This window comes from Gadus macrocephalus, chromosome 14, assembly GCF_031168955.1.
Source record: "Gadus macrocephalus chromosome 14, ASM3116895v1".
NCBI classification, from domain to species: domain Eukaryota; kingdom Metazoa; phylum Chordata; class Actinopteri; order Gadiformes; family Gadidae; genus Gadus; species Gadus macrocephalus.
This window is the reverse complement of record NC_082395.1, coordinates 22,164,212-22,187,771: the sequence shown is the minus strand read 5'-3', so window position 1 is coordinate 22,187,771 and position 23,560 is coordinate 22,164,212. Positions and strand designations below refer to the sequence as shown.

Here is a 23,560-nt window from a genome sequence, read left to right as displayed (position 1 = left end):
GAATAAATAAAACAGAGGTGTGGCAGGTAGGCGATGTCCCACCTGCGGCCAACAGGTGTGTGCCCCCCAGTGCTGGCAGGGCCGGGGGTGAGGGGGAGCGTGGGGAGGGAGAGACATCGGCTACAGCCAACTAACTTTTTGGCTAGCAGCTTGCGCCAAGGAAAACAGACTGGGCCGTGTGTGTACAGAGCCAGGGACAGGGGGCTGCTGTTGTTGAGGCTCGGTGTACAAGCTCTACAGAGAGGGCCATGGCTGGGACGTGTGATTAACCTGCCCCCACGGCTGACACCTTACACACACACACAGGCCGGCTTGAAAAGGTGCCCAACCTGTACAGAGCGACCTGCCCGGCCCTCCTGACGACCGGCCCACATGCCCGGTACGGTGGCTGCACCACATAGCGCACCAACACCTGTTTATCAGGGCCAAGCCCCTATCTGGGCCTGGTCAGCTCACTCTACTCATTAGTGGTGATCAGTATTATTCAATGACACATTATATATGTATTCATATGCATATATACACACGCTAATTATTATATTACTTTATTAAGTTATTTTATATTTGTGTTTATTTATGTATCATATATATATATATATATATATATATATATATCAAAATAACTACATATGCAATGTGTTATATTTAATAATACAATTATCACTAATGAGGGTAGTATACATATATATATTTCTTAATTCTTAATCATTTAATTATATTATTGATATTATTGCATAAATTGACAGCCCTAATATATATGTAAATATATATATACAAAATATTTTTTTTCATGACAAAGGATCGTCATCACAACACAACACAGTACTAAACTATGGAGACGTTTGCTCTTAAGTAGAGATTGCCTCCGATCGGTGCAATAAAACATGGAGCTATTTTACCCCCCCCTCCCCCCTTGTAGTGCATCCTCTTGAAGGGCTCCAGGCCATCATGAGCTCATTGAGCGCACTGGACAGGCTCTGCTATGTATCGCCCTCATTGTGGACGCGACACGTACAATCTTTCAAATTCCCATCTGGGACCTGTAGCGGCCCATTGTGTCCGCACTCCCAGTCCACTCCCAGGTCCACTCCCAGTAACACAGCCAAGGAGGGACCACAAAAGGACGGGGTCATCGTGTGAGGGGAGAGGAAGAATTGACAGCCGAAAGGAGTCTCTCTCTCTCTCTCTCTCTCTCTCTCTCTCTCTCTCCCCATCCCTCTCTCTCTCTCCCCATCTCTCTCTCTCTCTCTCTCTCTCTCTCTCTCTCTCTCTCTCTCTCTCTCTCTCTCTCTCTCTCTCTCTCTCTCTCTCTCTCTCTCTCTCTCTCTCTCTCCTCTCTCTCTCTCTCTCTCTCTCTCTCTCTCTCTCTCTCTCTCTCTCCTCTGCAGGGGATGCGAGCAGAAGTGGCCAACAGTAGTAGTAGTGCGCTTTGACCCCAGCAGGCCAGGGCTCCGCTCTAACTCCGTCCCCCAGTGACCCCGGGGGTCTGATGACAGGCCGGGCCCTTGTGCCCCAGCCCTACCCAGGTGATAGCAGAGGGGTATGCAGGGAGCGGGACAAAGGCCGGAAACAAAGGCTGAGAGATGGCCGGGAGGGGTCAGAGGTCAGCCGGACAGCTGAGTGATGACTGCAGCTGGACCCCCCCCCCCCCCCCCGGACCCCCACTGCAGGCCCTCTGCTCCGGCGGCCGTGTCAGCTGATGTCGCCCTTTGTGCGGGGATAAAGACCTGCGCAGCTCTCAACAAGTTGTAAAGTAGCCAGCGACATAACAACAGATGTACTGTGCCACAGACTCACAGTACTGCGGTGACTACGTGATCTACTGGGCTCAGGAACGATCCCCCCCCTATTCCCCGCTATCCCTCGGGGAGGTAACATCTTACCTCTCCATGAGAACCACAACGTATTTGTCTTTCCATAGTGCCCGGTCGCTGGGTGCATCTCTTGATTGTGTTTGCGTGGTTGTGTTTTGTGTTTGTTGGCGTTATGCTGAACATTGCCCTTCCTCGGCAGGATTCGATTTGTTTTTGTTTTGTTTTGTTTATCCGCGCCCCCCCAATTAGTCGCGTGTTTTTATATGAGCTTTTAAAAAATAAATTTCACCAGACATAACTAGGCGATTAATCACGTGTTTTTTTTGCAAATGCGCTTGTTTATTCTCCCGGCACAGGTCTCCCTGTTATCAGGCATCGGGGTCGTCGGCGCACGTTAGTCATACTTTGTTTGTCTTATTTTTAACGTATTAAAAACGAATAATCACTCAACATAAAAGGTGACAGCCCCCTTAAACAAAGGAGGAATAAAACGAGGATGCCACTTGGCCCCGGCCGTTATTGATTTACACATCCTGAGCTGTCCAAATGCTTCCCGTGTCAAAGGTCGCGGGCTGCCTACTGGCCTGCCACCGGCCCACAGTGGGAGCAGGGAGGACTGGGAGGACTGGGAGGACAGGGAGCCAGCGAGGAGGAGGTGTTGGCTTCATTGAGTCATAAACACCACCTCCTCTCATCCTCCACTGCGGCCGTGGCAGTGCGGAGGTGAGCTGGGTCTGCAGTCTGTTAATCTTTCACTGGGAGACCCCCCACCCCACTACACCCCCCCCCCCCCTTACCCGATCGCTTTAACACCGGCCCGCCGCAGAACAGAGGGAGGGGAATGAAAGAGGGGCAGTAAAGGCAGAATAGGGGATAAAAGAGGAGGGAGAGAAGCCGTACAGCCAGGCCAGATGGGCACCTTCACAGTCCATTTATCAAACCCGATGTGGCCCTCCCCCTCCCTCCCACTGCTCTCATGTCCTAAACCTCCATGTAATTCTGTAATGATTTTCATTATCATATAATGACCTTACAAAGCCTACAGCAGTTTGCATGGTCAGTACAAAACTCACAGCTGTTCCCTTCAGTAGTTGCCCGCCGCCCGTGACAAAGCGCACTCTTTTCTGTCTCTTTTTTTCTTGCATTAGCGGAGCGACGCCGTGACCCCGCCGCTCCTGAGAGGTCAGAGGAAAGTCGCGGCGAGCCCAGCCCAGTGGTGCCCGTGGTGAGAGCAGGAGATATTTAGATGAAGACATCTCCAGGGCAACCTCTGGAGGAACAGGATTTTGGTTGAAAAGTTCCTCTTCGTAAAATTTCCAAAATAACTTTGTTGACTTGTTGTTGAAGTCGAGCCTATGTATCCCAATTCATTCCTGATGAGACCTTAATAGTTGTGGTTATTAGTTCAGCCTCTCAATTAATTCCTGATGAAGACCTTAATAGTTCTGGTTAATACTTCAGCAGTCTTCCAACTAATTCCTGATGAAGACCTTAATAGATCTGGTTCTAACTGGTTACTAACTAGTCAGGTCTCTACCTGTCAGTCTAAATAAATGGATGTTCCCAACTAGCTCGGGAAAGAAACAAAGCAAAGACATCACTAACCCGGGACATCCACAGGTCACTGGTAAATGAAAAGCTGCACTGGCTTCCCACTGCTGTGTGTGGGTGTCTCACTGGTGGTAGAACACCCCGGAGCGGTACACCAGAGACCCCGGGGCCCGGGAGAGGGCCGACGCGCCTGAACTGCTGTTTATCAAACAAAAGTCCCGGAGAAACTTAATCAATCAGCGCTGCTTGTTTATGTTTATGTACCCCCTAGCCGGAGTCATCAATCATCCTTTTTAACCCCCCTCACTATCTTCACGCTAGTATTATGGGCTGTGAGTGGCAACCATGGAAACAAAGGGCACAATAATAATAAAAGTCTTGCCTGTTGCATATTGCGCGAAAACCTAATTAGGAGGTTCAATATAAAGTTTGAAAAAAAAACGCAAAGGAAAAAAGAGAGAGGGAGTGCAAAATGAATCTGCTAATTAATTTTTGAAATTTCCATTTTGGAGAGTGCTTTTATGGAACCAAATTAATTTTTTCAAGGCGTGCACCCTTAAATCTTAAATGAACCAAACCTTTCTCTCTCTCTTTCTAATATACTTTGAGTCTTTGATTCCCGACGAACACAGGCGTCTACAAAGAGTCAGAAAAGAGGCAGAAAATCAAAAACACAGGGAGATCTACCAGGGCGATGCTCTATCTGCTGCATATCTCTGATGAGCATTAGCGTGTCTCACTTAACATTGTGCCCGGCCATGTGCTTTGCTTCGTGTAAACGGTATCTGTTGACAGCCACTTGACAGATGACCTCTGGCTATCTGTGTGTGTGTGTGTGTGTGTGTGTGTGTGTGTGTGTGTGTGTGTGTGTGTGTGTGTGTGTGTGTGTGTGTGTGTGTGTGTGTGCGTGTGCGCGCAAGTGTTTATGTGTGCATGTGTGGCAAGGAAAGAAGAGATATGGGGAGCAGTTGGAGTTCAAACGCATTACAGATTGCAGCCCCGTGTGTGGGACCGCTTACCCACCTATCCCCCCCCCCCCCCCCCCCCCAGCCTACCCCAGCCACCCACAGCCTCCCGCACAGCCCTCCCGGCCCCTGCCCCTCCCTCAGATAATCTAATCACTCTTTTGCTGTGGATAGAGTAAACTTATGTCCACCGCGCCGAAAAGGACCAAGCATTTCCTGTCCTGTCCGCACCACACACACACACACACACACACACACACACACACACACACACACACACACACACACACACACACACACACACACACACACACACACACACACACACACACACACACACATTCAGGATCCCAGGGTGGGCCAGTCAAGAACTACGATGGGGTAGGGGGCGGGGGGGGAGGGGGGGGAGGGGGCGGGTTTAGACACGGTCAGCAGTTGCTAACGCTGCATTGTGGGAGGTGGGTCCGCAGTGTGTGTGTGTGTGGGGGGCGTAGAGTAAAGGGAGGGGAGGGTGGGTGGGTGTGTAGCAGGATGGTCCCGAGCTTTCACCACCTGGGGGGGGTGGGGGGGGGGTTGCTCCCAGGATCTCGTGAGAGATGAGAGGCGGAGGGCGTCAACGGCCGGCAGCGGCCTGTGTTTCGGGGCGGCCCTGACCAGCGCCACGGCCAAGGTTCACCTCCAGGGGACGCTTCAAACACGACGAGACGCAGCGTGGAATGATGGGTGCCACCGCAGCCACCGGCGCAGGAAGTGACCAGCGTTGTTTTTGGGGTGAGGGGCGGGGGAACAAATGTAGCTTGTAGGAATATGTTGTTTGTGAGAAATGCCCGCAGGCTATTAGGTAGTTGACGTGACCTGGGTCCTGTCTCTCTCAAAGTGGGGGTGAGAGGAGGAGGAGGAGGGAGGGAGGAGGAGGGGAGGGAGGTTGAAGGCACCGCGTGAGGATCATTAAATTGATGGAGGATCGTCTCTTTAACAAAAGGCACTGCAACATATGTCGACACATATGTGCAGGAATGTGGGCACACAAACATTTTGTGTGTTTGTGTGTGTGTGCATGTACACTTATGCTAGCATGAATGCATGTGTCTGTGCCCATGTGTGTATTTTTGTAAATAAGTATGTATGCATTTGGACCATCTGTGTGACCATGTGTGTGGGAGTGTGAGTGTGAGTGTGTGTGTGTGTGTGTGTGTGTGTGTGTGTGTGTGTGTGTGTGTGTGTGTGTGTGGTGTGTGTGTGTGTGTGTGTGTGTGTTTGTGCGCATGTGAGCATGTGTGTGTGTGTGACCGTGCATGTGAGCATGTGTGTACTCGAGACTTCTACTGGGGAGAGAGTGATTGAGAGAAGGCCCAGCTAACAAAACAGTGTCTCGGAGAGTGTGTGCCTTTCTTTATCTGAATGAAAGGCCAGTGTTTCAAAGCTGATTCAACACCCACTATCTCACAGGAAGGAAGTGACAGGGCTTATCACAAACACACATGTGGCTGTGATAGGTGCCAGGCCCAAACACTGCAAACACCGCAGACACAAACAATGCAAAATTCTGCATATCTGTGGAATTCACATCAGACCTTTTATTTGTCTTTTCCAGTTTGAGAGTTTGAGTGATCATTTTGCAAGCTTATTCACTGCCATGTGTGTTGGTGGATTACTAATAGTCTCTAAACAAACCAAAATTAGACCCTCAACAGTTTTTTACATCCTCTATTGTTCGGAAAATTTAATTTTGATCATTTGAATTATTATCATTGTTCTACCAACCACATGTTATAAGCTCTATGCTTCTCAAAAACATGTGTATTTTCCCACATAATAAATCACATCAAAGTATTGGTTTGCTATACTCTTGTTTTTTGCCAACCACGTCGATCAATTCCATTCGCGAGAGAACATCTCATAAACATCTTGAAAATAAGACGTGACATTCGGTTGATTTATTAACCTTTGGTGTCCACATTTGTTTACCCAGAGAACACATTCAACAGCTTTTTTATTAAAACAACGGCAGATGTGAACATTCCCAAACGATAATGAAAGGTCTTAAAACAATTGTTTGTTTGTGAGGATTTGTGAAGAACAGATCACAACTTTGATAAAACCCTTGATCCTTCCCCTCAACAATCAGCAAGTTAACCACAGTGCTAGACTCTATTTCTAGTTTCTCTGACATTTTCGTTGTACACACAAAACGAGGACAGACAGTTTGGGAAAGCCAATCGGGTGGCGCTGAGCTGTGATTGGGCGGAATGGTCCTCAGAGTGGAACGGGCAGCTCGATCAACCAATGGGAGCTGAGCCTGTAAAGCCCCTCGCAGGTCTAAAAGTAGTCCTACCTGTCCCTCCACGTCTGCCGATGCTGCTGCCGATTGGTCAGGGCCGCCAGCAGGGTCTCGGCCATCTCCCGCCTGCTCTCCCCGGCTTGTCCTTCGTCCTCCACCGCCGACAGGAAGAGCATGGTCTGGAACAGGAAGTCAACAGGAAGTCCAACAGGCTTTCATCACACGCAGAAAGTGTTAACTTAAGATCAGTAAATAAACACCCATGTCGTCCGAGCTATGTTTTTCATACTGCAGGGTGACCTCCCAACAACCTGCGTGCAGAAGTGGGACGAAGCGATCGTCACTGGTTGAACCTCCAGCGCTGGTGACCAAGCGCCATGGCATGAAAGCCTGTCGGACTGTTTTCAACATTGCATGGACGTTTGTGCATGTCACATTTAGTTTTCTGTTTCCTGTCAAGTTCTTTCATCACCCTGTATAGTCAACCAGTTAAGAATCCAATGTACAGCAGCTGTGTTTGTGGACACGGAGGGGCAGAGCATGAAAGCCTCTCGGAGTGTTTTTAACATCGCATGGACATTTGCACATGTTATATTTGGTTGTCTGTTTCCTGTCAAGAACCTCAGTCAACCAGTTAAGAATCACATGCTGGGGGGGGGGGGGGGGTGCTGTAAAAGGACTACCTCTAGCAGAGATGCACCCTCCTGGGTTGGCTCCGGTTTTAGCAACAGATCCCCAGTGGCTCCAGGCGCTCACTGTTCTAACATCCCTGAGAAGGGTAACACTGGGTAAGTCTCGTCTGGAAGTCAGTTTCACATCAGAGGACGGGCAAATTACATCCAATATTAGGGTGTGAGTCAATTAATCACGTCCTGAATGGCACAATGTAATGTGCGAGTATCCCCCCTGTTGAACATGAATTACAGGCGGGCTTAGAGGGTGACGCGGCGCTTCACTGCTAATCTAAGACATCCACCGCAAGCCCTGCCCGTCGAGTCCTCTGCAGCCTCTAAGCTGGTTGAGAACAAGTCAAATGAAAAGGGATCTGGCAGCCCAAATTAAATGCAGCGCTGTCAGCCACACTCAAATCCCTCTTTCCCCTCTCGCAGTCCCTCTTTTTCACTCCCATCTCTCTCTCCAACTCTCTCTCTCCAACTCTCTCTCTCTCTCTCTCTCTCTCTCACTCTCTCTCTCTCTCTCGTCCCAGACAGTGCTGGGTTTGCCTGTGAGCACGGATGGATCCGTAACTCTGAGTGACTGTGATGCCTTGTTAAGAGCAGTCTCTTCCCTTCACATCCACCAGTCAAACGCTTTCATTTCCTCCCATTACGCACGTTCCGCCTCCTCAGTCAGCCAAGCCCCCCTTCCGACAAGAAAAACACACAAACACACACACACACACGCAAGTAAATAAAAGGAAATGAAAAAAAACACTAACAGAGACCTTGCTACTGCTTCTCCTCCCCAGCCTCTCATTTTTTTTAATCCATCCTGTGGCAATCCACCCTGTCCATCTTAATGCTCCTGAAGACAGGTGTGAGTCTCTCTCTCTCTCTCTCTCTCTCTCTCTCTCTCTCTCTCTCTCTCTCTCTCTCTCTCTCTCTCTCTCTCTCTCTCTCTCTCTCTCTCTCTCTCTCTCTCTCTCTCTCTCTCTCTCTCTCTCTCTCTCTCTCTCTCTCTCTCTCTCTCCTATTCTTCTCGGGCGGTATTACGCTCACTTCCTCCACCGCGAGGCCCTGACAGGTGTCAAAACACGCGGCGGCGTGTGACTGATTAGCCCGGGCTCGGAGGAGACGCGCGGCGGATGGCGGTGACCGCGAGCGGAGCAGTGGAAGCGGCGGTGAATGGGGGGCGGTTGAGTGTCTGCATGGCGCCGCTGTACGTCCCGCTGTGGATCAAAACCCCCCCCCCCCCACCGGAAAAGAGTGGCAGCAGGAGGAACTGGGAGTAAGTGCGTTCGGAGTGTATCAGCGTCATGGCGACGGCCTTGTTGTGGGGTGTCAGCGCCTCAGTTCAGAATGTTGTGGGGGGGGGGGGGGAGGGGGGAGGGGAGTAATCTGAAGTTGATTTGAAACGTTATGAAAGTTATTTCATGTCTCTCGGTGTGTTTTCCGAGGCTTTAAAGTTGATCCAAGACTTGCAGCACTGAGGGATGTGGGGGGACCAGAGAAAAGTTGCTTGTTTGTGTGTTGTACACAGTGGAAACAGAGCGGCCCGCTATGCAGGAAGTTAACTGAGAGATGAGTTTGGAGCCTTTGTTCCGCGTGTGTGCCTGTTCAGCGCGCACGTTTCAGGTTTTGTCATTTGATTTATGTTCGACTGAACAGCATCGGTAATGTGGGAATCCGATTTCATTGTTACATCTTTGAACGACACGTGTTTCGCGATCAAAGCTAAGCGGCTGGGATCCACCATAGAAGCATCTCCCTCACACAGGACATGAATGGGGCTGGCTTCCACGCATTCGCCGGCATCATCATATTAGAGCTCCAGTCATCCCTTGCATCCTTCAGCTAGCCCCGCCCTCCCCTGACACACTGAGCTCTGCCCAGCTCTGGTGTCAAACCATAGCAAACACCACAGTGACAGCGCCCATCACAGAGCCTTTGTTTTCTGGAGGAGTGTCGCTGACTTAATGTTTATACGTGTTCTCCTACGTGTGTGTGTGTGTGTGTGTGTGTGTGTGTGTGTGTGTGTGTGTGTGTGTGTGTGTGGTGTGTGTGCGTGCGTGCGTGCGTGCGTGTGCCCGTGTAAGAAGAATGTGTGTGTTTGTGTTGTCGTGTTTATAGGTGCTGTTGTTGAGTGAGCCCTTTCAAATCCAGCCCCAGGCTGATTTTGAGGCCTTTCAGGAACCCCTGCTGCTTGTTTACCTGCCCAGCGAGCTTCGGCCACCCTCACCACCCCCACGGCCCTTTATCTCTGGGCCCGTGTTAACCCCCCCACCCCCTCTCTGCCTCTTTTTACCCCTGGATGACAGTAGCTGTCCTCGGCCCTCTGACTGGATGCTGTGCAGGGATGCCCCCCCCTCACCCCTCCCACCCCAGACCCAAGGCCCCCATCCAGGGGTGACAAAGAGGACAACCGTGGGGCCCACCTACCTCCACCCCACCCCGGCTATCACCTAGTCCACAAACGACTTTGCGTCGCGGCTGTTTATTTTTGCGGACAATAGGTCTAAACACGTCCTGCCTCTGTCGGCGGTGGGTCCGAGGGTAAACAGATACGGCGGCCCCGGCAGAGAGGGCCCGCGGTGGTGCGCTGACCGCTGGAGGCCAGCTGGAGTGATGATGGAGGCTGGTTCACAGGCTGGCCACAGGGCAGCCTGGGGCGACTCACCCACACCTCCAGCCCAGAGTGTGTCTCTAATAACAAGCATTTGTCAATATCATCAGGAAGCATGTGCAACTCATTGGACACGGAGTCGGCTAATGGGAGTGCCGTGTATGTTCGCACGTCGAGGCGCTATGGTGTGTCTGTCTACTGAATAATTGGGTCAGGGCGTATTGACGGAGCCAGGCGAGAGAAGAGGAGGAGAAGAAAGGCTACAAGCGGAGCGGAAAAAAAAGGTTGACACTCAATAAAAGCCGGCCTTGCAGGCTGCTAATGTGTCTGAGGCGCTATTAACACCCTATGAAACACGTCCACCGAGGTGAGACCTCGCAGGACCTTCGGGTGCCCCAAGGTCGATGGAGGCCTGGACTTAACATTTTAAGAGGAAGCATCGAGTACATCCTGGAATCCACATACTAGGTTTACCATTGTGGTATGTTTCTGTTGGTGTGATAGTCTGTTGGTATTGGTTGTGTTCCACAATGGTTGGCTGGAAGTAGCATCCCAAGTCGTGGGGCAACTATTTAATGAACATCTTACTAACAATTTATTATTTTCTAACTGCTGTGTTTGACCAACATGGGCCCCGCACACATTGTGAAGTTCTGTTGATTCTTTACCAACTATCTAGTATGTACATATGGGGCCAGAGAGGGAGTCAAGGTCTACACTTACCTCCTGTCTGAACTGCTGTGTAAAAAGGCTCTGACCTCAAGATAACTCAAAGTTTATTTTCTTTAGTCAAGCTTCAATTTAGCTGACATACTCACCTGGAACAAAGTGCCCTGATTGAGTAGCAAGTCGTTAAACCATGTATGAAAATAAAGTATAGGCAAGTCAAGTCAGAAATGAGTAAAGACTAAGACCAAATTAGACGGAGTTGTGGTCTATGAAAAATTACAATTGCATCCTAGGCTATAATTATTGTCATTAACATTAAACACATATGATATTTGATAGATAAAAATCACATTTAGATATTTTTGACACAATTATTAAATCAAACTTTCTGATGCTATGAGCTTTGCGAGAGAAAAATAAATAAACATGACAAATTTTTTTTTGACGAATGGATCTTACACAGCAACATGTTTTAAGAATGGCTTCTCTTCGAAGAACAAGGTGTGTTTGTGTGCGTGCGTGTGTTTGCATGCGTGTGTGTATTTGCGTGCGTGTGTGTGCGCGCATGCATGCGTCCGTATGTGTATGTGTATTCACGTGAACCTCTGTGCGTGTGTGTGTGTGTGTGCTTGTATGTGTGTGTATTCATGTGCACGTCTGTGTGTGTGTGTGTGTGTGTGTGTGTGTCCCGCGATCTCCATGGCAACTGAAAGCATTGCCTTTCTGCCAGAGTGACCCCGGAAAGGTCACGGGCGCAATCCATTACGCCGACACTGCAGAGAAGAGGGCTTGTCTCCTCACAGCAGATTTTATGGAGTGTAAAACATTGGACAAAATGTCCCCCGACATCAGACAACCATGTTTGAAGTGACAAAGGATGGACTGGGTGAGGGAGGGCGGGGGTAAATAAAATGGACGCTCCCAGGAATAGAGGGCCATTGGCCGGCAGACATTGTTTGAAGCCATTGTGGGGCCCTTGAGAGGGCAGGGACACTGTGTAAGGGTCCGACGCACTCTGTCTTCTGGACAGAGGGCCACTGAGACAGGAGGACACAACACAAGGAAAAGAAGCAATCTGGGCGCTACTGGTGAAAGGAGAATAGGGAAAAAGTGAGCGTGCACGTAATGTATAGAGCACGAATGCACACACACACACACACACACACAGACTCACGCATGCACGAACACACACACACACACACACACACACATGACCATATGCACGGAAACACACACACACACACACACACATATACACGCACGCACAAACATGCACACACAGAAGTACACACACACATATACACGCAGGTACACACAAACAAACACGCACACAAACGCACTCACACGTATTAAACAAAAAATGCAGGGACAAAGAAAAAGCATAGTGCCTGTGGTTTGTTTAGGAGTGTGGTTCCAGTCGTGTTTAATGACTAAACCACAGAGCCTATATAACCTGAATGAGCTGTGCAGATGTCTACTGGAGGCCTCCACTGCAGGGGGACGCAAAGGGATGACGGACACACACACACACACACACACCAAAGGCTGTCGTACATCATCGTCTATCCCACACAAAATTCTCAGCGGACGGTTGAGCTAATTTGGAACAAAGCAAGACCAAACTGGACACGGCGATGGGAGTGATGTGAGCATGCCATCTCCCGTGTTAGCAGCCCGCGTTCCTTGCTACCCACTTCCCCTTTCTCTCCGCCCTCACAACGTTGAAAGCCGCTGCATCTAGATCCCGGCTAGATAGCAGATTGCGATCGGCCCCTCTCCCGCTGCCAGTAAAAAGCTTTTTGCTGACTGGGGCCCGGGCCAGCTGTCGTAAGGCCCCCTGTGTTACTGCGTTACCCAGGGCCGCTCCGAGGCGCGGGTCTTCAACAAACGCTAAACTAATCTAAGAAAGTCGGGGGTTGCCATCCATGGTTCGGGCCGGCGCGGACGAGTTTTGTTTAGGTTGAGAAGGGGCCGGCGTCCGGGGGGAGCGGGAACGCACACACCAACGGATCGACTGCGCGGAGTCGAGTGTTGGCAGAAGAAACGGTGCGGTCGGTGCGTAGTGAGGCACACGAGCCCCCTACCGTCTCAGAAGGTCTTAGCCGCTGCTGTGTGCACAAGGGGCCTGAATCATCACGCGCACATGAGGAGCGCTAAGGAGCAGAGCCCGGTCTGTTAGAGACCAGACCAATGGAGTCCGTGTGGGTAGGGGCTAGCGCAAAGTTAATATGTGGCGTTAATATCGGGAGTTAAAATAGCTGCCGACCACACCACACGTATTCATAAATGGCACACACATATACGACACGCACACACACGCACATGCATACACACACACACACACATACACAGAGGCACACGCAGGGTTACTGCAACTGTTAATAATGGAGGGCATGCAAAGTGTAAAGTGTAAAGAGATCACACCTTAATTACATACACTTCACTTCATACTTCACCTAGAATCCCCCAACCCAACACTGCACTGTGAATGAGCGTGTATCTGTGTGCGTCCATGTGTGTGTCTCTGTGTGTTTCTGTGTGTCTGTGTATATGTGTGTGCGCGTGCGTGTGCGCGTGCGTGCGTGTGTGCGTGTGTGGCTATGTGTCTGTGTGTGCGTGTGTATGAGGGCGTACATGAGACTCTTCATCGTGTAGAGAGGAAGTTGGCCCTAGAGCTCGCTCCGACAAATGAAAGACCCGTTTATTCAACGTGACCCTCTCATTAAATACAAATAGGAATTAATGAGATGCGGACCACTCCCTGCCCCCCCTTGATGGAGCTCCGCCCCCTGGTCCCTGCTGAAAACAGTCCCCCCCATTACCAACCACCACACCGACCCACCTGAGCCCACCTGCTGGGGGCTAGAGGGGGTGTGGGGTGTGAGTTTGAGGGTACGGTGCAGGTGGAACAGCATTGCATTGTTCTGGGGTAACAGTCTCCACGCAGACCGGGGGGTCGTGGAGGTTTGTACTGATTCTTCTAGAATTCTGTTTATTCTACTCTATATACGTAAGAAGATATTTTAAGATGTGAATATATTGTACTGTAATATGTTAGCATACATAATAATAATATTAGTAAAACATAAAAATAATAATGATTTGTAACTTATTCTAAAATTCCAAAAACAAAATATCACTGAGAGCTTCTGGAGCCAAACTTTTGCCGAGGCTGTTGTTGTTGTTTGTGTTGGTATTGACTGGGGAGGGACTTCACAGGGGAAGGCTGTGTGCTTTACAGCAGAGAAACACATCAGGTTTGATCTCGGCTGAGTTAACTTGTTTTTTTGTTTTTTTTTCCCCCTCCAAACAGACCTCGCTGAGAGCGGTGCACAAGACAGAGAAACAAAGCTTCAAACTTCCCAGCGTGCTCCAAGGACTTCATTGTCTCCAGGCTGTGCTGCTAACACCTCTCTGACTACAACATCAGCCCTTTATTATTATTGCTTTTTTCTCCCTCCTTTCTAGCCCCATACACGTCTTTCTCCCTTTCACTCTCTCTTTCGTTGCCAGTCACACTTAATCTGGCTGATGGATTCAATGCTAGATGGAAAGATGTGAGAGAAGGTACAATTATGCATTGATGCTGAATCTATATTATAAAAAGGAATGTTGGGGGAATGATTGAAATAACACTGAAAATCACAAGCAGCCGTATGCCCTGTGGTCAGTGCTGTCTGTGTGCTCCGAATGTGATTACTCTGAGCAGTGATTAAACCTGGGTTCCTCTGTGATGTCCTCCATAGCTATCTCACTGACAGAAAAGAAGAAGCAGGAAATAAAGAAGAGGACGAAAATAAGGAAGAAGAAGAAGAAAATAAAGATGAGGAAAGAAGGGAATGATGAAGAAGTAAATAAAGATGAAGACGACACCCGCCGCCGCCGCCCGACGACGACGACGACGAAGAAGAAGAAGAAAATGAAGAGAATAAAGGTGGGAAGAGAGGGAGGAGGGGGAGGGGATGGTGTTGGTGGAAAAATCAAACCAAATAAACAGGAGGTTGAGTGAAGGAATATGGGAGCAAATAGGTGATGAAGAACACAAATATGGGGATTCTGAGCTAAGCGCATAAGACAGATCAGTCTCTGTAAACTGCTAATTTGTTTTTGTGAGGAGAAGCCAGGCAGCGACGGCCTGCCCGGCCAATACGACAGGGCTCGTCCATGTTGCCACTCACAGGATAACTAAGTGAAGTTTGCTGGGCCTCTGTCATAAGAAAAATAAATGTAATTCTCTTTTTCTCTTTATTGCTCAACAAAGAAAAAAAAAAAAATGATAAAAAAAAAGAGAGCCTTGAAAGTATTACGGCCCATCATGAGATTTGTCAACAGTACTTTGAGCCAGCGCACTCATCGGCCTGTCGGACGTTCTGGGAACATTGGAGAGCCTACCATAGATGTAAATAATAAATATTATCTTTATTAACTTGTCAGCTTTGAACAGTTTGTCTGCATGTGCATTCATCATATTAGTAAGACTACAAAATGTTCAAATGCAGCATATACAAAAGATGCAGATAAAATGGATTATCTCGTACAAATAAGACACCTGGGCTTACAAAAGATAATAATTAGGCATAGAAACATCCTCATTCGTGCCCTGAGGTAAAATGGGATGCATTAAAAGCCAACAGGACACAAAGCAATGTTAGCTTATGGATGCTACAGACTTTTATTTCATGGAAGTGGGACCTTTGTGAAGGATGTTTCCTTGTCTGCATGACATGTCAGACATAACCTACATCACGCCGTCGGCATTTCAAAAGATTGTTCTTCGAGATGATTTTATGAGTCGCCTGGTAGAGGTGCGTGTGTGTACCTCCGAAGAGTTCACTGGCTTTGAGAAGGGATTCTTTAGTGTCGACAGATTGGCGCTCAGACTGCTGTAAAACGTGTTTTTTGTTGTTATGCATAATGACCGACAATCACGAAGGAATGAATGTTAAGACAAGATCAGGCTGCTACACCGTGTCAGACAAACACACCTAACTAGGACCGCATGTTTATTATCCCAACACAAACACATAAATATGATCTATAATGCTTACTTAAAAAACCCAGTCTACAACCAAAAGTGTATGCATACCTGGTTAACCTCTGCACATAAAACATACATAGGTGTGCTTGAATAAGTGTGTGTGTGTGTGTGTGTGTGTGTGTGTGTGTGTTGTGTGTGTGTGTGTGTGTGTGTGTGTGTGTGTGTGTGTCTGACTGTGTCGGTTTGCATGTGTAACATCTCATGCATACAATTATGTATGTCTAAGTGTACTTTAGTCACGTGAAATCGTGTGTATAAATGTGCGTGCATTCTTGCGCGCGTGCGTGCGTGCTTGCGTGTGTATCTATGTACATGTGTGTATAAAGATGCGGTGGTGCGATTGGGACAGGGTACAGGCGTACCTCAGAGGCATCCCATTCTCCGCCTGCAGTATAACGCCTGGTAACAAAGCAGTGGCACAGGGGGGGGGGGGGGGTGGGGGGGGGGAGATTGGGGTATGGCTCCAGGTAACATCAACGCAGTCTTCTAAGCACGGCCGTATCTGCCCATGAAAATTCTCTAAAGGGGTTTAAGCGTTTACCCAGAACACAATCAGGCGCTGGCGCAAAAAATTCAGCTTACCCTGTTGAATGGGGGGACTTCAAAAGAGAATCGCAAATACCCTCTGCAGCGCGACTTACGCTGCGTCTCTGCCTCCCGCAGTCTTTTCTACTCTGTGTGTGTGTGTATGTATCACACTCTATATCTCGCTAGCCCTAGCCGTAGCGAGCTAGGTAGTGCCACTTCCCCTTCACTGCCGGTTTTCATTTTATGTTTCCAAAACACAAGCCGCGGCGTGATGTAAAATGTATTATCGGCTGCATGTTTCCTTTTTTTAAATGAATAACAACAATAATCTTTTAGTAATGTCTTCTTCTATTTTATTTTGCCAAACCGCTCTGTCTAAATAATGGGGCGAAGCCATCGAGCTAATATTGAGCCGGGGCTAAACAAGGCTGAGCGTTAATGAACGAGCGGATTAGGACAGCGCTCTATGTCACGCGATTAGAACACAAACCGACACACACAACACACACAACACACAACGCTAGTGTTGTGGATGAACCGCTATGGTGCCTTACACACACACACACACACACACACACACACACAATTGTTTGACACAGACGCTCGCATACACAAACACCTTAAACAAAGACACGTATGCGCACACACAAACACATTTAACGATCCACACAGTATACACAGTCACACACACGCACACAAACACAAACCCAAGCACACACACATTAACACACACACAAACACTAATAGTATAACAATGACTTTTTGTCATTGTTATTGTATTGCATTTGAAGACTATTATTTGCAGACATCTTATGTGCAAAATAAAGCATGGGCAGGTTGTGATTTAATAAAGGAGATAATAAATGGCCTCATTCCGAGCAATAAAAACGGCCTTTAAATCATCTTCTGTTTAGTCATGACAAACAATTAATTTGGGGTAAAACTGAGCGCATAATAAACGATATGAGCGGGACATTTTTACGCACGTAAATCAAAGTAGAACAGACCAGCATTTTTTTATACAGAAATGAATTATAATTTTTTCAAATACAATTCATATTTTTCTTCTAAATAAACATCGGTAACTCAACTTAGCCCTAGCACGCTAGCTCATATACCTCCGAGCCGCGTCGGCGGCGGAGCCCCCAGCTAGCTTAATAAATATCGCGTCCTGGTTCTCCGTCAGCGGGCCCGGCCCTCAAAATGAAACCGGAAAGAACCGGAAAGAAAAGAAAAAGCTCCCTGAAATTATTTACAGTGAGGAGCGCAACAGCAAAACCATAACATTTATAATGTTTTACAAAGCCATCAAATAAGTGGAGGGCGGATTAATTGCCACGGCCCGACCTTAAAATAATTATATGAGCTGTGCAACTCTAAACTCCAATGAAATTGATACACTTTGATAATTAGATTCTTGGCACTGACCCGCTGAAGTCAATAAAGGTTATTAAGGCCAATTGCTGTCTAAACGCATTACGGCCCGGGTAAACTGTCCGTCGGAGGGCCATGAAACCTCCAGCGCCAATATGATAATCCATTCTCCGTCCTGGGGGGGTCTATCCGCGCGCCGCTGTCTGCACTCTGCCATACAAAACCAGATTGGTTTCGCTTAACCTTTCCAGGCCTTTGATCAAATGAGCTCACACTGCAATAACATTTACATTGACCCCTTTCTCTTCATTCTCTCTCTCTCTCTTCCATTCTCTCTCTCTCTCTTCCATTCTCTCTCTCTCTCTCTCTCTCTCTCTCTCTCTCTCTCTCTCTCTCTCTCTCTCTCTCTCTCTCTCTCTCTCTCTCTCTCTCTCTCTCTCTCTCTCTCTCTCTCTCATGTATCTTAGCGTGTCTTCCTGTAGCTCCATCAAAGTGCCACCAACCAGCTTCTGGCTGGCAGGTCACTAACCTAATCAGTTACCGATGGCAACCGAGCTGGCCGCTCACAATTGCACTTCGCCCTGCCTTTGTCAGGCCAGATTGTTCCCAAAGCCCGCTATTATACAGAGGCCAGTGGCGGAAATGCTCACACACACACACAAACACACACACACAGAAATACAACCACACGTGTGCACATGTACACACATACACAGATAGACAGTGTGGGTTCATCCACTCACCACAGGTAAGAGGAGATGATTTAAGTGTGTAAATATGTGTGTCTGACCAATTCAGAGAGTAAATGGTGCAGGGCGGGCAGAGAGAGAGAGAGAGAGAGAGAGAGAGAGAGAGAGAGAGAGAGAGAGAGAGAGAGAGAGAGAGAGAGAGAATTTAGAGAAATATATAGAGAGAAATAGAGAGAGTGAGATAGAGAATGAGCAAGAGAGAGAGATTCAAAGAGAGAGAGAGAGGGGTTCTCTGAAGTGTACACCCACTGTTGAGTTGGAAGTGCCAGGGCGAACCACCACTGAAGTCAGGATAGTGACAAATTAGGGAAAAAAAGCTTCAGTGCTGAATGACTAAATCAATTCGCGTCTGACAGAGTGCAGACATTCACTTCAATGGAATGTGCATACACACACCCACGTAAACACACAAACACAGACACACACACACACACACAGGATATAAAGAATATGGGAAATGGGGTCCTAAGACCTACTCCATCTCCACTCACATATTCAACATTCCGCATGAAGGGAGTCTATTGTTGGTCAGGAAGAAGCTGCAGCTGGTTTGAGGAAATGTCACTATTGTATGATAGTAGAGATACTGGAAGTCCACAGGGAGCAGAGCTCAGAACCTCCACTCCTGATCTGGATCACAGCGTAATATCCTTTACACACACACACACACACACATATACGCGCACCACACCCATATGCGCTTGGCAACTAAACACAAACACATGCATACATACACACACACATGCTTGGTAACAAAGCTCTCACACACACACACACAGGTACAGTAACCGAGCAAACACGCAAACATAGAAACGCCCACACACACAGGCAAAGACATCAAGCACACACACACACATGCACACACACACAAAGACATCAAGCACACACACACACACACACACACACACACACACACACACACACACACACACACACACACACACACACACACACACACACACACACACGTATTTGAGTGCACTTCATTCAGAAGGCCATCTCTCTCTGGTCTATTTCAGGAGGTTTTTAGGGCAGAAAGAATGGGTGTGGTGAATCACTGGACATATTTTTCGCCTTTCATTCTTTTCTTTCCTTTTTATCAGAATGTCATTCAAATAGAAGGCGTATTTGCATGACAACAGGCTGAGGAGCGAGACGGAGACCCACAGAGAGAGAGACATAGAGGGAGAGAGAGAGAGAGAGAGAGAGAGAGAGAGAGAGAGAGAGAGAGAGAGAGAGAGAGAGAGAGAGAGAGAGAGAGAGAGATGGAGAAAGAAGATATTCAGAAGTCTCATTGTATTGGAATATTCTCATCACTAACACAAAAAAAAGAGTGAGACATTTTGATAGTAAATACTAAAACAATTATATTAAATGTATGTTAGGTTTTCTTTTCAAGATAAAAAAATATAACTGCTTTGTTATGTATGTCACTCTATTTTAAGATATGTAGATTATTTTTATTTTGAAATGGCTGGGAATTTTCAATATTACAGAATATACAATATGTATTATGTATACAACTACAAAAAACACATTATTAAAGTCAAATTTAAAGCAGAAAATTTCCTGTTTCCATCTTTTGAAATTTGAATAAAGTATAAAGTATAACTAAAACCAGAATAAAATAAGAGAGAAAAGTGAAAAAACAAAGCAAAAAAATAAATAAACAATTGCACTGATAAACATAATTAAGTATCTGCAGAAAAAATAATATCTGCAAAGAAATGCCACTGGTATCATAAGCACTGTAGAGAAATCCATAAGTCGATAAAGTATGTGTTTTCTATCACTAAATTCATCTGTAAATATTGCTGTATTGCAAAGGTGGATTACATGATATTATGTATGACATTTTTATTTTTTATTCATACTGTGTCTGTTATTTAAATAGTAATACATATAAGGACCTCTAAAATAATAATGTTTTAGTCTTCGATTAATGCATCAAAAATGTAGTTCTTTGATATATTGAATATATATATATATATATATATATATACATAAAAATATGTGTGTTTGTGTGTGTGTGTGTGTGTGTGTGTGTGTGTGTGTGTGTGTGTGTGTGTGTGTGTGTGTGTGTGTGTTTGCAGTTGCATGTGAAAGAATGTGCAACGTTATGTTTCTTGAATCAACATGGGTGTTCTGTTCTGAAACACACACACTAACTAAAAAATCTTAGCAGAGGACACGATCTACCACTTGCAGAAAGAGAAAAAGCGAAAGAGAAAGAAAGACAGAGAGAGAGAGAGAGAGAGAGAGAGAGAGAGAGAGAGAGAGAGAGAGAGAGAGAGAGAGAGAGAGAGAGAGAGAGAGAGAGAGAGAACGAGAGTGAGAGAGAGAGAGATAGAGAGATAGAGAGAGAGAACTAAAAAGAGAAAGAGGGGAGGGTTGACTTTAAATGTACCAATGACCCTCTCTAAATACAGGTCCAAATCACACACTTGATCTGGGCCAGAGATGGAGAGAGAGAGAGAGAGAGAGAGAGAGAGAGAGAGAGAGAGAGAGAGAGAGAGAGAGAGAGAGAGAGAGAGAGAGAGAGAGAGAGAGAGAGAGAGAGAGAGAGAGAGAGAGAGAGATTCAGGGCGACAGTGGCACTGCTCTTCCCCTGCAGCCCCTGCCTTTATTCCGCCCGGGCATTAGATGTGATTACTGCTCAGCACTCGCCACTGACACAGACAGAGAGCTTGCAGAGGCAGAGAGAGAGAGAGCGAGAGAGAAAGAGAGAGAGAGGGTAAGATGGGGAGAGAGAGAGACATGAAGAGCTCAGTTAGTGCAGCTTTCTCATCCTCTGATGTCTTGACTATAGTGGTGCAAGAGTGCCCCCTGCTGTCACTGCTGACTCGCTGGAATGTCCTCATTGGAGAGCGCATGCCTACACCACGCATGCCAAGACACTTATGCGGGTAGTACGCACACACACACACACACACACACACACAAACACGCACGCACCGCACGCACACACACGCAAGCACTATCTATTTATCCAATAAACTGTTTGATGTCAAAGTAGGTCTGGTGAGGACAAAGGCGATGAGGAATATCTTTCTCTCGGTCGGCATCTGTGTGTTTTATCGTGTTCCTTGCCCGTATATTATGAGCATTCTGACAGCCCAGAGCGTGGACTAAGGAGACTAGACGTTTGGTTTTTCCTCTCCCATTATGAAGTGATTTTCCCATTAGGCGGGTGTCTAACCAGTAGTCACGCGCCCCGCACTCCACTCTCATAAAACCCAGCCTGACTCTGTGATTCTACAAGCAGACGTACCTTCACTGTTTTGCCATGATGACATGTTACACTACACAACGTGTAATTTCATGCCAGCACGGTCCCCCTTTGAGGAACATTGTTGGACAGCAAATCACTCGTGTAATTTATGTTACGCGCACACACGCGGTGGCTCGCCTTACCCATTACCATTACTCTCTAATCATGTACGAGGGCTTAATAATAGCTTTTATTGAAATGTGTACAAAATGGTCCTCATTATTGACTGAAGGCAAAACACTGGGTGGAAACACAATAAAACAGGCATGCGTAACTATTCCTCAAAACAAGCTCATGGGTTTTTCGCGTTTAAGAAACACATGGAATGCATAAACAGTGGCCAGTGTGTTGGTTCGCCTCTGGCTGATCTACAGCAGCACGCTACCGCTAACTGTAGCTAAATGTTACTAAACGCTAACTAGGGACGCTCACAATCGCACAGTATTGTTGACCGTCGCTAACTATCGCTAAGTGTCGTTTACCCTCCCTCACTGTTGCTAACTTTCGCTAGATATCGCTAACTACCTCTAACTATTACCAACTGTCGACTATTATTGACTAATATTGTCGCTAACTGTGGCAAACCATAGCAAACTGTCACTTACCATTGCTAACTATCGCTACTTATTGCTAACCATCTCTAACTTTTGCCAGCTGACGCCTGCTAGTGCTAAATAAAACAGTCATTAACTATCGATGATCATTACAAACTGGGTCAAAAAATGGGACAAAAGCAGAGAAAGAATCTCCACCAAAAAGGGACAATAAAGGATATCTTAAAAAAACCTGTTGCTAAGCATTGCTAACTGTCGCTAACCATTGCTTATGATCGCTAGCTATTGCTAACTATCCCTAACTATGGCTAACTCTTGCTAGCCCATGCTAGCAGCAGCTGAGCTGGAGGTGAGGAGCTGTGGGGGTGTGCGGGGCCATGTGCGGGGCCATGTGTAGGGGTCCTACCATGGTCTCCATCAGCTTCCAGTCCCGCTCCAGCTGTTCCATGGGCCCGCTCCACCAGCTGCAGAATCGGGTGTAGCGCTGGCCCTGGAACCAGTACTGCCGGAGCCACTCGAACTCCACCTTCACACCGAGGAGAGAGGGGAAACACACTGAAAACGTGTGTGTGTGTGTTCTTGCGTGTGTATGTGTATGCGTTGGTGTTGGTGTTGGCGAGAGAGAGAGAGAGAGAGAGAGAGAGAGAGAGAGAGAGAGAGAGAGAGAGAGAGAGAGAGAGAGAGAGAGAGAGAGAGAGAGAGAGAGAGAGAGAGAGAGAGAGAGAGAGAGAGAGAGAGAGTGTGTGTGTGTGTGTGTGTGTGTGTGTGTGTGTGTGTGTGTGTGTGTGTGTGTGTGTGCGTGTGTGTTAGTGAGAGAGAGAGCAAGAGAGAGAGAAAGAGAAAGATATTGTGTGTGTGTGTCTGTGTGCCCGCGATTCAAATGTCTGTGTGTATGTGTCTTTGATTTAAATGTCAAACGAATAAATAAAACAGAGTCTTCAAACGTGTGAAAGATGTTTCCCGCTGATGCGTGCCTCATGATGCACTCAGCAGCTTGCTCACTCACAAAGCTGAACTAGATCAATCTACTTTTACAGCATTTCTGATGTTCTAGTATTGTGAAAGAATACCACCATCAACACCATCACCATCACCAGAACTATCCAAGACTGGACCTGCTGAAGAAGGTATCGACTGTTCTGTGACCCACAGGAAGGGGAAGAGATTGAATAGTAGTTGCAGCTTTCTAAACTTAGCCTAGAAGTTCACCTTTCAGTAGCACCTTACAGTCAATTAAGACTATTAAAATATAGCTAACAATGCCAAAGCTAGGTGACGGGTATAACAATAAAATAAAGGCACACATACTGAAAAGCATGTCCAACACATGTGTATTGGAGTGAACATTTACACACAGTCCATTTAGTCTTTGTATTCATTCATTTTGGCAACGTAGAAGTCGCATTTGTTCAATCACGAATGTCAACATAGTTTTACAAAATGAGATATTCTCATTTGTGTACGTTGTGGGGCTGAACGGTTTG

General features: G+C 47.1%; 1 protein-coding gene across 3 annotated transcripts in view; it reads right to left on the bottom strand.

Annotated features, from left to right (window-relative positions):
• The window catches only part of fto (FTO alpha-ketoglutarate dependent dioxygenase), a 113,139-nt gene that overhangs the window by 50,755 nt on the left and 38,824 nt on the right, over nt 1–23,560 (bottom strand). For all 3 annotated transcript variants that reach the window (XM_060071945.1, XM_060071944.1, XM_060071946.1), the window contains exons 7-8: nt 22,483–22,602; nt 6,666–6,790 (exon numbers count right to left, since the gene is read on the bottom strand). In XM_060071945.1, the coding sequence (XP_059927928.1) occupies nt 6,666–6,790; nt 22,483–22,602 (245 nt within the window). The remainder of the gene's footprint in view (nt 1–6,665; nt 6,791–22,482; nt 22,603–23,560) is intronic.